General features: G+C 40.8%; 1 protein-coding gene across 3 annotated transcripts in view; it reads right to left on the bottom strand.

Annotated features, from left to right (window-relative positions):
- AGK (acylglycerol kinase) overlaps positions 1–13,531 on the bottom strand; it is a 48,337-nt gene that overhangs the window by 22,650 nt on the left and 12,156 nt on the right. For all 3 annotated transcript variants that reach the window (XM_067536198.1, XM_067536201.1, XM_067536199.1), the window contains exons 3-5: positions 8,006–8,045; positions 2,714–2,793; positions 705–780 (exon numbers count right to left, since the gene is read on the bottom strand). In XM_067536198.1, coding sequence (XP_067392299.1) covers positions 705–780; positions 2,714–2,793; positions 8,006–8,045 — 196 coding nt within the window. The remainder of the gene's footprint in view (positions 1–704; positions 781–2,713; positions 2,794–8,005; positions 8,046–13,531) is intronic.

Genomic DNA, 13,531 nt, shown 5'->3' with positions numbered 1-13,531 from the left:
TAAATACAATACATAGAATTTCTTCTTAAGCCGACACTATATTTTTTAGTACAATAAACACCAATAAAAATAGAGGGTTTATCATGGAAATAACACCACAACCTCATCAATAAAGCTACAAGACAGAAAGCTGTATACATAAGAGTACATATATCTACCAAAGAGCAGTTTTTATTGCCAGTGTGTAATGAATATTCAAACAGCCACCATATCAGTCTCAAGGAGTTTCCGGAAACAGTTTGTTTTTCATTTTCTTCCCAGTGAAGGCTCTTTGAAAATTCATCCCCTTTGTAATTTAGCCTTCTCCTCAGGAGAGCAAAACATTTCATTATTTAGGGAGCCATTAAGGTATGCAAGATTATTTTTAATCAATCTGCAGCCCTCTACAGCATTGAAAAAGTTCCTCACATGCGAGTTTTACATGTTGAGGCAGAACTGGCAATTCCAACAACCGCGTGGACTGTGTGTGTTTGTATTACCATCTGACACTCAAATATTTGGGAGAGAGTCTCCTTTCAGATATCAGTTGTAGAAGGGTTGCCTTACACACATGCATGCACGCACATGTATCCTGAGTCAACCCTGCTGAATATGAAAAGCCACTGAAGCAGTCTGTAAATTAATTGGAATTTGAAAAACTCATTATTAAGCATCAGTTCAAGGTCTCAGCATTACACAGGTTAATGTAACAGATCAGCTCTTACCTTAACTATGGTTATATCCATGCCAGATAAGTGTAAAATGGGGGCAGCATTCTTTTCAAAAAGGTTTCTCGCTTTTCTGAATAAAGTAAGGGGGAAATAATTTAATCATTGGGGAGGGGAGGTGGTGCACAGTGACAATTCAAAGCAAAGAAAATCAAACAAAAAAAAGAGTACATGTACTGTGGAACAAGTATTTCAGCCTGTGTGTCAAAAGTCAGTCACAAGAGCTGGGATTTGTTTTGGTCCAAATGTATTAATTTTCTAGACTGATTCTTGAAGTATGTCAACTTTTTTATGCAGTCTTCATAAATGCAAAGAGTTTTTTAAACATGTTCCAAAAATAATTAGTAATAATCAAAACAAGAGCTTGAAGAGTAATTTATTATTTATTATACAATTAATGCGTTATGAAGCACCATGCCTTAAAGTTATGAAGGAAGAAAATTCTAGTTTTAAAGGGGAAATATTTTTAAAGCTACTTGGTTCTATATATTATTTAGTAAGTTTAAAAACAAAAAACTTTACCTGAGCTTGTTTTGGTAAAACCCTCATGCATTTTATGCCTATAACTGCTTAATAAAGTAATTGTGCCATTAATTATACATTACTTGCAAGGAGCAGAGTCCAGGGAATAGAAAACAGAGACTTTACATTATGGACACTGTACATTTTTCAAAGATGCGTGGTTTGTTGCTATTGTACCCCATCTCCATAAAACAAAACATGTGAGACAAAGTACTTCCAGGACAGGTGTCACGCTGGCTGGCTGGGGGTAGGGGGAGCATTTATTATATTATTTAACATTGATATGTCAAAATCAATAATTCATATGAGATATGCCATGTCAGGTACTGTTAGAAAGGCTATAATGTGCTAAGTAAGATGATAATGTTTATGTTAATGTGTTATATGTGTAATGGAAGTTATGGATATGGTCGATATATCTGTATTTCAAATTGCGCTATGTCTGGATGACACCCCAGACAGGATGGCTGCAGCACTAGCCTGCTTAATGGCCCATTAAGAAATTCACAGGTACAAGGGGCCCAGGGGGAAAAGCCAGGGATATACCTGAGGAGTCACCAAGACTTACTCATGTGACTCTGGACTCCATCTTATTCCTGTAAAATTCCACAAGCAGCATGGCAAAGACCAAAGGACATAAAAGGCAGTTGCCCGACATCCATTTTGTCTTCAGTCTGTCTTCAGTCTACCGTCTACCTCTGGATCAACTCATCTACAACTGAACTGAAGCTGTGAAACAAAGGACTGAGACCCATCCAGGTACTGGATGTATACCAGAGGGACTATACAAGCCTGCAAACTCCACAATTCTATTCAGGTGGCTACCATAGGCACGGACAGATCACAACAGGTAACAATCGTCCTTTAATATTATTCACTGAATCCCTCCACATATGTGAGCGGGAGCATAGCCAGTTGGCAGGCAAAGACACATACATCACCAGCAAGCAGACCATTTTTACCAATACAATTTTCAAGACAACTGCTGGCATCCTCTAGAAGCCAAGCTCTGTGTCTTATGTAAGCATGTATAACATGCTCAGCCAGCCATGGTATTGGGCAGGTCCCCCTCCCCCAAAGGCTGGTTTCCATGCATCAGGATCACTGGTTATCTCTGACCATATCAAATGTGAAAGACTCTTGCTAGATGGGGTATGGTTACTATTGTTGCTGGGGAGGAAATCAAGGCCACCTGGAGGATGGCCCAAAAGCAGAAAACAAGAAAAGCAACAATGGAGGAAGCTTAACATGGTTTGAGATTCATTCTTTTAACATAAACAACAACATTTTCTTTACTGTCTATATCTTGATCCAACATTTCTGGTGCAAATAACTTAAGTAAGCATTAGATAACACCAGGTTTCAGTGGAGTGGAGGCAAACTTGAGCTTGACAGGATGGCTGGCCCTCACAATGAAGGACAGCTTAGAAGAATAAAGAAGGGGTGTGTGGGATTTGGGGAATGGAGAATAAGGGGAACTTTACCCTTTGCAAGCTGCTGGGTTGAGAAAAACTGTTGCCTTCTTCACCTGGATATTGGAAGGAATCAGCTGGTTGCCAAACACCTAAATCAAAAGGAAAAAAGGGGGAAATGAGTAGTTTCTCTTCTAAGGCTATGTCTACACAGACAGTGGCAAATTCACCACTGTCAGATCAATTTATCCAATTTGATTGAGCAGCAGTGAAGACACTCAATTGATCCAGAAGTCGATCTAATAAAACCACCTCTCCGAAAACCTTAGCACTGTGTTGACAGGTACACATTTCCCATCAGCGCAGCGGAGGCAGCACGCTAAATAGAAGTTATGAAGTCGACGGGAGTTATGCAAGCTACTCTGTGTAGCTTGCGAAACTCCCGTTGACTGCCGCCGAATTTTGACAGCAGTATAGACCACGCCTCAGTCACTTGTCATTACAGTTTTAAATAATGTATCGAAACAACCACCACCATCATACTCTCACCCCACACTACATACAAATGCCTTCCCCATCAGGCCTATCACATAGGTTCTCACATTAGCAGAGCACTATTCTGAGTGATTCCTCATTCCAGTGACGCAGGGAATTTCAAAGGCTGATGTCCTCCTAAGCAAAAAGTCCTCTTTGTCGTATGTCTCTGACTCCCACCACCATTCATTTCAGACCTTAATTTTGCTGCCACGGACAGAAATCTTGGGAGTTATTCTTGACCCTAAACTTCTTTTCCCTCCTACATATTCCTTGGACATCTGCCTATCACCAACTCCATGGCACAGCCAGAATTTGCCCTTGCTTTGACCCTATCTTTGCTGAAATCTTTACTGAGGCTGTAATCACTTATTAGGTCATTGGTACTTCATCTTGTACATGCTCCTTAAATTTGTATTTTCTAAGCCTTCATCTGAAGGGGGAAGGAACATGAAAGCCAGACTACTTGCGCTCTCAGGGATCAGCACCTTCCCAGGCCTGTGTTCTCAGATTCCATCAGTGGATTCCTATCCTTCTCTGCACCCAGTTCTAAATAGCCCTCTTGATTCTAAGAGCTCTTTCATGGACTTACTTCTTTCAGCCTCTCATACCACTTCACTCCTTTGTGTCTCCTTCCCACAATTCTTCATCGTGGGACTAGACCAGGGAAGATTGTGCTTTCACTTGTGTTGCTCCATCTCTGTCAAACTCCTTCCTAGCTCACTGGAAAACCGCATCACTCTCATGCCAAACTCTTACAGCCTTTATTATTATTGCTTTTTATTATTTGTATTAAAGGAGCACCTAGAAGCTTCAGTCATGGACCAGGATCCCATTGTGCTAGGTGCTGTACAAACACAGAACAAGAAGATGGTCCCTGCCTTCTTTTACAAGGGAACCTCTTTAAAGCATTTTGTGATCCTTAACCAGGTGGCCACTATACATTAAAAAACCTCATATTTTAGTGATCAGTAGCTGTTCAAAGTAGTAATTAACTCCAACTATCACCTTTATCAAGGGAATCTGAACTAAAAAAATATTATTCAGTTAAAAAAACTAACATTAAAATTCAATTTTCTTTTTCAAGCAATAGGAAAAGCAGGGAAATGAAAAGGGTATATAAGAGTGGTTGTTGGGGGAGATGAAGTGGGGGGATCAAAACTTTCAGCTCTTACATTTTATTTGAAAAACAGCTGGGAAAAGCCACTGCTTAATTTTATTACAATTGTTTCTTGAGGGAAATCAGGGAAAATAAGTGCCCTCATCAATAATCCCCTGGTATGTTACAGCTGTTAAAAATAATTAATTATTCACTCTGGGGAAAATGTGATATATATTTACTAGTTCTAAACAAACAACCTGTCACTCCTATGATTTATGACTAATGACTCAATCATTTCTTTGTGTGATATACTTGGGGGTATTTCTGTAGCAAATTCCTGTTTTAAAAAGAGGGGAAATAAAAACAAACAGAGTTTAAAAAAAAAAAAAAAAACTGTTTAAAATTCCAACATCATGGAAACAACACAGAAGCAGATTTTTAAATGATGTAATACATTTTAAGACAAAACTTGAGAAAGTCGGTTTCTCTTTCAGATTACCTAGCAATAGCAGAAATCAAGGTTCTGTGTTTCCTCCAATGACTCTGGAATCCCAATACCACCTCTTTTACTGTTCATTTATATAGCACCTTTCATACAAAGATCTTAAAATGCTTCACAAATACTACACTACTCTAAGCTGTATTATTATCCCTGTTTTATAGAGGAAGCAGCTGAAGAGCAATGTGACAAAACAGAAAGTTCCTTAACACATCCTCAGAGGTCAATAACAGTAAGATTCAGAACAATGTCAGCCAATTAGATCACATTTGAAAACGAACACATGCACATCAGTGACAGCTAACTTATTCACGAGAAGGATTTGTAAAAGGTTTTAAACTGGTGTGGTGGGTCCAGTAAAGTAGAATTTTAGACGGCCATATGACATCACAAGGTGATGAATGTTCAAGTCACCATAACCTGATGGAGTCTTTGCTTCAAATGTAGATGTACTGGTCACTTTAGCATGAAGATTGCTCCCTCCTGAAATCTGTATGTACAGGACTTACAATATGCTTAAGAATTCAATGAAGAATATATATTTTAAAAATTAGCATCTAGCATATTATCAGCACTTACTGGTGCTTCAATACATGTTTTCACATCACACTCAGCACCACCATCATTTTGATGATAATGCACATATGGAAATTAGAGGTTGAGAAGAACTATTCATCCACCTAGTGTATTACCTTTCCAATGCAGAACATTTCCTTGCAGGATAGTCTCCCACACTTTATCCACTGCAGTTTTTAAAGTGGATCAAACGATGGTGTTTCCACCCTTTCATTTACAAGACTAATCCATTATCTACCATATTCCATTTTTGTGACTTTCCCAATACACAGGCAAAATTTACCTTTCATTAATTTCAAATCTATTACTCCTACGGTAGTTCTATCTACTTGTTCCACACAGAGCAACTCACCCTCTTTGCAATGACACCCTTCTGACACTATGCACACTTAGTTCTTTTGATAATTCCAAAAGAAACCTTAATAATATTTGAAATTATAAGTATTAATTTGGAAACCACCAAACACTAATTTAACCATAAATTCCTTTATTAAATCCAAAGGCCAATTTTTATACAATTGCTCTAAACATGCTTAAAAAGTGTAAATAGGCAGCAATTGACTACAACCAAACAGTAACAAAAAAAATTTATAAGCATTTGATCAAGACAGTCCCAAAGGGGATAAACCCAGGGTTGCTCAGACCCATTATTGGTTGGCTCCAGCGTAATCAGGCAAGTATTAGCAATGAACCGTTTAAGATTTACTTTTTATACCCTTTAACAAACAGGTGATGTCATTGTTAAGTACTGACTTCAGCTAATAACCAATTTGAGATCGTTCACCCTTATTCTCAGTCTTAATCCAGGTAAGATTTACAATCTCCTTTCTTCCCTTGCTTCTTGCTGCTCAATAGTTTTCCCACTGCACCTGGATTCAGATAGGCTTTAACACTGGTGTGTACGGTGGGAAGGGCCATGTTGGCTCATTCTAAGACAGATTCCCTTTTTTTAAAATATCATCTGCAATTACCCCTACTGGTCAGAGGCCTGCTTTTTAGAAACTTCCCCTTGTCTCATTAGTTATTCTTTGAACCAGACATCTTCCATACTTCATTCCTTCTGGCCTTACAACTTACTATTTTCAAGGCCTTCCTTATACTTGCCAGTCAGGGCCTTTTCTTTACAACGCATATACACGTCCCTAACCAAACTTAAGTTAACGCTAATTTTTTAATTTCATATTTATCTGACACTTTCCTTATAAAGCAAATCAATCCTTCAAACCTCTTATTCATCTTTACTCTTCCTTGAACTCTCTCCAGTCTGACAGCATCTTTCAGGTAGTGAGGTATTAACAGCTATTTATTGGAGGTACATATAAAGGTACTTATTTTATTTTCTAAGCATTGAGCAAGACTAGAGAAAGCCTAAGAGTCTAGGGCAATTGATGATTGCTATCAGAATTATGGGAGAATCTGAATGTATAAATGTGGGGAAATACATTGATGTATTGTGAGTAGCATTCATGGGGAAAGGCTGGATATTGAAAAGGTTCTCTTATACTTTGATCAGGCTTGAGCTCCACATACTCTCTTCTGGTGAGACGCTTCACAGCCTGGGTTGTGCTGCTGAGACCATTCTTCCCCTCCAGCTAGTCTAAACTGGGGTTTCTCCACATGCCTCATTACTGAGCGGTTATCTTGGGTCAAGATCTCTGAAGAGAAAAATAATTTACATCTTCACCTCTAGGTGGGCTGATACTACAGTGACAGGTGGTAGTTCAGACCCCTATGAGGGCCCTTGTCAAGGTTCTGGCATTTGGGGAGCAAGATCAGAACAAGCTTTAGCTGGCAGGGGCAAGGGGACAGAAAGACTCTTGAAATATCTACTGTGTCAACAGAAGAATAAGAAAGGGGTGTACAATGCATGCTGTAGCACAGTCCCAGGGAAACAGCACCCACACCATTGAAAGGTCCTTGGTAAGAGCAGGATTCCCTTTCAGGAACACTACAGTAGAGGAGTCTGTCCTCATTTAGTTGGCCTTAGAGACCCCAGATGGCAGAAGTAAATGTGGAAAGAGAAACCAGTGAGTCCAATGCTCCCCTAGGATAACCAAGCAGACTTTCACTAGAAATAATATTCCCCTTAGTGACCAATGTGAAAAGAGTTGATGTATCTTCATCCACCTGGTGGACAAGTAGGCATATTACAAAATCAGCCACCACAACTGGCACCCTGGACTGAATGAGCTAGGACAGTGGACTACCCTATCAGCTCCAGGAGATGATCTGTCTAGGTCAAGATCACAAAAAAGCTTGCATGGCCTCTGCCCACGCTGTACCTGTTCTGTGCTATATATAAAATTTCAATCTTCAGCCTGTCGATCCATCTTCTTTTCACCATCACTTTACAGACAGATGGAATAATTAAATCTCATAACTGGAGAACTATGCAAACTGAATAGTCCCAAGAACTATCCTAATGATGCAACTGCATTGTTTATTACGGCATTGAATTCCAGGTACAATTAGATACACCAATCTTTGAAAAGGAGGGGGCTTCATTCACCCTATTTGGTTTTTTGCTACGAAGTCACAAAGACATCATCATTTTGTCACATAGATGAGACATGCTGGGAGAATCTCAGAAGTCCTGCACAACTGAGATAAAATTAGATTAAAATCCCCATTTTATCACATTTAGTGCTATTACCTGGGCTTCCTGGCATGCAGCTCTCCTTAGCAGGTTATCACTATCAGGAAAGAGAAAGGAGAGAATGGATATTAAATAATGTAAGTTTAAGGAGCTAAGGCAGAAACAGTTAGTTTTTAAAAAAAACATATGCATCTGCCCTTTCTATTGCTCTGACATCCAGTAAAATATCAAGCCTTTAAAGACCTTTTTAACACCATATGGAAAACATTCTACGTAAGGATAATTTTGCTTTCACACACACTCTCTCCCCCCCCCCCTCCAATCTATTTCCCCCTTTACTATACCTGAAGCCCTGGTCTTTAGTAATGAAATTTACAGGGCCCTAAATCTCTAGCTATTATGGTTGTGAATAAAACCTTCAGATTGTGAACTGAACTTAAGCTAATACAGCAACTGATATCTGCCTGAGTCTTCAGGCAGCCGGAAACTATAACTTGGAGAGATGTAAATTACTCCATACATCTTAGTGAGGTGTAACAATGAAGTCTTGTAATGTAAGTATCAGTACTCATTATTTCATCACTGATCGTTTAGGCAGAAATATCAGGCTAAACGTACATATTTGTGATTAGTGAATGTAGTGGTGGATAATGGGTCAGGATGTAGTGGTCAATTAGCTAGTAATAAAATTTGCTGGGATGGGGAAAAGAAGTAAAATCCCTTATCCCCATATAGTCACTTCTGCCCCTATGCAAAAGAGGATGAGATAATGCATCACCTTCCACAGTACCAAAAGCCCCATCGATACCAAAACCATCTCCCAGACCTTTCTAAGCACCAAAAGCATCTCCAGCATTCACCATAGTTTTTGAAGGGTAAGTCATTGTCAATACAAAAATTTCTAGCACAGTGAAAATTTAAAATCTGTAGTGAATGCAAAAAAAATTGAAATTAATATCAAAACAAATACTGCAAAGGATACTTAACTGATTGGACAGGACTGGGGGCAGCAAGGGAAAAAAATTGGTGAGCAAGGCAGCACATTTCTGGAGTCTGTGCACAAAATTTTGGCATCTCTCCTACATAATTTGACCTAATGTGCTGAAAAGAACACAAGGTAATGTGTGAAACAGCGACCCATTGGTGGTTCACTACTCTGTCAGCAACTCTTGTCAGGCCTGACATACTCATTATACTGCTCTGTGTTTGTCTCTTTGAAGAAGCACTGGACCTCTGAATGCTCCAGGAGAGCACTGGCCATTCAGGATGGACAGTTCTGCGGAAATTTGGGACTGGGGATGTGTTGTAGTCACCCAGCAAGTAGTAACTAAGGCTGCTGGAAACCAAGGTGGGGCTGTTGTGTTGCAGGCATGCTGCTGGTGTCAGAGTGCTGAACCAGGCCGGCACACCACAGACACACTCAGGGAACTGCATGCTTGTCTGCTGTCTAGGCGCATCCAGCAGTAGGGCATTTTAAGGCCCTCCGGGTTACAGGACAGGTGGTGACAACCTACTACTGGTCTGGATTGCACTCCAGAACGTGACGTGACACCTTGTTAAAGACATTTGGATGAAAACAGGATCACTGATTCATAACATTTCACAATCATTCTGTTTTCCCCTCATTTGGAGTCATATGGTCTGCTTTGCCACATCACCATTAGTTACTGTAGCAGACAGTTATGATGCCACAAAAGCAGAGGAATGGTGATTTCAGGTGAGGACTAAACTAGGGGAAACAGATGAATTAACTAAGCAACCAACACAAATGCCATGGAAATAGCCTTCATAATAACAAAAAGACAAAAGGAAGACTAAGAAGAGAGAAAGCATATAAATAATATATGCTCTGAATAGTCCCTAATTGGAATATTTATCAAAGTTTTCCTCAGAGGCAGCAGCATTCCTTTAACCTAATGTTTACTTTTTAAAACCAAAGTAATAAATCATTTGTAGTAAGAAACAGAAACATTACTTCCAGAAGTGACAGATTTGTGACTAATTGCAGAAATTTTACTAAGGAATAATAGTTAAAGGAACTCCAGCTCAGAAATGGATTGCATGTCTGACGTTTGCCTACACTTGCTATACTGAGTGCCAGGCTAATTCCAAACAGTAAACCATGAAGTTATTAATATAGCCCAGGAAGTCCATATTGCACCACTCACTAGATACTTCAGCCCCACTTTCAGGTCTCAGATCAGTGAGCAAATTATGGCTTAGACTAGGCTATCCCCAATACCAATTCTCCCCATATGGCATGCCCAACCACAGCAGTTATCAGATGGCACGCTCTTATTGTTCAGACCCAGTGCTGACCTCCTAGAATGAGGTAGCAGTCCATTATTGGTGGAGAACCTCAACTTTAAAATTCACTGCCTCTTGTGATCCACCAAAGCCTGCGTTTGATGGCTCTGAGGGGATGGAGCAAGATGAATCCGTCCAAACCAATTTTCAGCCCAAGGGAAGATAGTACCTTGTTAAGAGACAAAAAGTTTTGTCAACAGATGAGTATGGTCTAGTTTTTAAGGCCATATTATTTGGACATTCATGTGCGACAATCAGGCACCCCCAGGGGAGAACAGAAGGTCTGAACCCTAAAGAACAAATAATTGAATACAATCAGTTGATACAATACTATTATACTATAAAAGTGTATCAAGCAAGGTCTTTTATGAAAGCCAGGGATACATTGGTGATTAATATTATTGTGTGATGTATGTATGGTTAGTGTGAAGAATTACTGACACTCAAAATTGTTCTTAAAACGTGTTTGGGAGCCAGAGCGTAAAACCCAGCCTGCCCTAGACAAAGGAACATGTATTTATCTGTCTGACCAGCTTGATTACAGGCAGAGAACAATGGAAGTACATTACATACAAGGTAAACAAAGCCATCAAGCTAAATGAGCAGGAGAGAAGACCATTTAACAATCACACCTGGGGGACAGAATCTGCACTAAAGGAAGCCTTGCTGGCTCTTGAAGCCAGACCATAGACATTGGGTAATGTAAGGGGAGAAAAAATACTTTAGTTATCCATCGCTGAGGGGACTCAGGGTTCAGTGCCCTCTGAGCCTATGAAGATGGGAGGTAATGTCTTTGTTTCTCTAGTCAAAGATAGTAACTTGCGGAAATTGACAGTCACGAGAAAGCATTTTTGTTTTACATGTAACATACCTGTTTTTTATATTCTGATTTACTATCACTTAAACGTCTGTTCTTTGTTCTATTCCTTTTACAAAATTATCTCTGTGCTGTGTATTATAGCGAAATGTGAGCCTTCAGCTAAACTAACAGACTGGTGTGTATTCTGTCGCTTTGGAAGCAGCACACTTAACTTCTGTGAATGTCCAGTGAGAGGAATGGGATACTGCAGAATTATCCACACTGTTAAAGAAAGAAAACAAAACCTGGGAGAAATACCAGTATTTTTCCTCCATAATTCATCTGCAGCCCTTATTCATTCCATAGGGCAGAACCAAAGCTCTGAAAAATAGGTTTTTGAGGGCTTCTACAAGTGAAGTTTGTCATAGTTTGAACCATACGTCTCAAAAAACAGCAGATAAATGGGTAACATTTCAGTCTTCTATCCATAAAACATGACTCAGTCTCTGTGCATACCGGGTTATCAGATCATGGGTGTTGGCCATCTGAGCTAGTAAAGAAGAGAAGATTACTCACTCTATGCAGTAACTGAGGTTCTTTGAGATGTGTCTCCCTATGCTGCACTGTGTGTGCAGCAGCACCCATGCCTGGGATCGGAGATCAGCAGCAACGCTCGTCAGACTGCATATGCGCACCTCCCCTCATGTTGTGAGCAGGATGTATCTATAGCACTGTGCAGTCTGACCACCCCACAGTTCTTTCTCTGCTGCAGAACTTATGTTGCAGCTCCGAAGCAGAGGGGAAGTGGGTGGTTAGTGGAGTACCCATAGACACATCTCCAAGCACCTCAGTTAAAGCACAGGGTGAGTAACCTTCTCTTCTTCAAGCGATGTCTCTATGGGTGCTCCAGTGTGTGGGACTAGAAAGCAGTGCCCCTAATTGGAAGTCTGGAGCTTCTAGCAGCATTTACTGCAGATGACAGGACAGCGTGTCCTAGTAGAGTGTCTACCGAGGTGTCTTGAGTAACGGCATGGTGTCTGGCACAGAGTAAGGGCAAATGTGGTATACAGTAAGGTCAAAAGTATCCCCATGTGGCCACTCTGCAAATGTCAGCAATGGGGACATTATTGAGAAAAGCAATAGAGGTGGAGAGCAAACGGATGGAATGTGCTCTAGCCCCAGGAGGAGGCTGTCAATTGTTTAGCTGATAGGACAGATGGATAACCTGCAAACACCACTTGGAAAGGTGTTCTTCAGAGATGGTAGTGCCCTTGGATCTTTCGGCAGTTGAAAGGAATAAACGTGGCTATTTTCAGAAAGGTTTAGTTCTGTTCAGGTAGAAAGCTAATGCTCGTCTGATGTCCCAGGTGTGAAGTTCTGTCTCCTGTTGGTTGCTGTGAGGCTTCAGAAAGAAGCCAGGGAGGTGGATATAGTGATGGAGATGGAAAGAGGATGGTACCTTGGGTAAAAGTTTGGGACGTGAACATAGCGTAACTTTGTATTTATGAAAAAGCGTGTACAGGGTATGCATTAAAGGCTCCAATTTCACCGACTGGTCAGTCAGAGATGTTAGCAATAAGAAATACCATTTTGATAGAGAAGTTATCATAGGAGCATGTTGCCACTGGTTCAGACAGAGGTCTAGTAAGAAAGCGTAGGACGAGGCCAGGGTCCCAGCCTGGGGCTGGATCCCATATGTGAGGGTAAAGATTTTGGAGGCCTTTCAGGAAACGGTTTGTGAGAGGGTATGTGAAGACGGTGTGGCTGTCCATGTGGCAGTGAAAGGTTTTGATGGCTGCCATATGCACATGGATGGAGGTAGTGGATAATCCTGACTTTAAGATGTAAAATATAGTCCAGGATAAGTGGTAATGGAGCACTCATTGCATCAACCTGCTGGGAAGCACACCAGCACTGGAATTTAGTCCATTTTTGGAGGTAAGTGCATCTAGTCGTATCGTGTGTGTGCTAGTCAAGAGAATCTGTTTAACTGCTGCTGAACAGGTTATTTCCTCACCCTAGAACCCTGAAGGAGCCAGGCTTTCAGGTGGGGCAGGTGTGGACTGGGAAGGAGAACACGATATGCATTCTGAGAAAGGAGTCGGATGAAGAAAGATTGGTCGGCACACTGTCGTGCAAAGGAAGTAAGTATACCAGGTCTGTCGCTGCCATGTCGGAGTGATAAGAATGACTTGGGCTCAGTCCTCTTGTATCCTGTGAAGGCATGGAACAGGAGAGAAAAAGAGAAGAAAGGCAGAGTAGGGAGTTGTCCCACTTGATGAGGAATGCGTTGCCCAGGGATCCATATGCCAGTTCTGCTCTCGAGCAGAATTCAGGGCAGCGGGTGTTTTCCAGTGTGGCAAAGAGACCTATGGTAGGAAATCCCCTGCGGCTGGAGATGTGCTAAAGGTCTCTAGTGTTTAGTTCCCACTCATGATCGTGGGAGAATTGCCTGCTCAATGAGTCCACAGTGGTGT

The sequence above is a fragment of the Emydura macquarii genome, unplaced genomic scaffold (assembly GCF_026122565.2).
Source record: "Emydura macquarii macquarii isolate MOO-44397 ecotype Brisbane River unplaced genomic scaffold, CSIRO-AGI_Emac_v2 contig_3530, whole genome shotgun sequence".
Lineage (NCBI taxonomy): Eukaryota > Metazoa > Chordata > Testudines > Chelidae > Emydura > Emydura macquarii.
The sequence above is the reverse complement of the archived record's forward strand: the minus strand, read 5'-3'. Positions and strand labels throughout refer to the sequence as shown.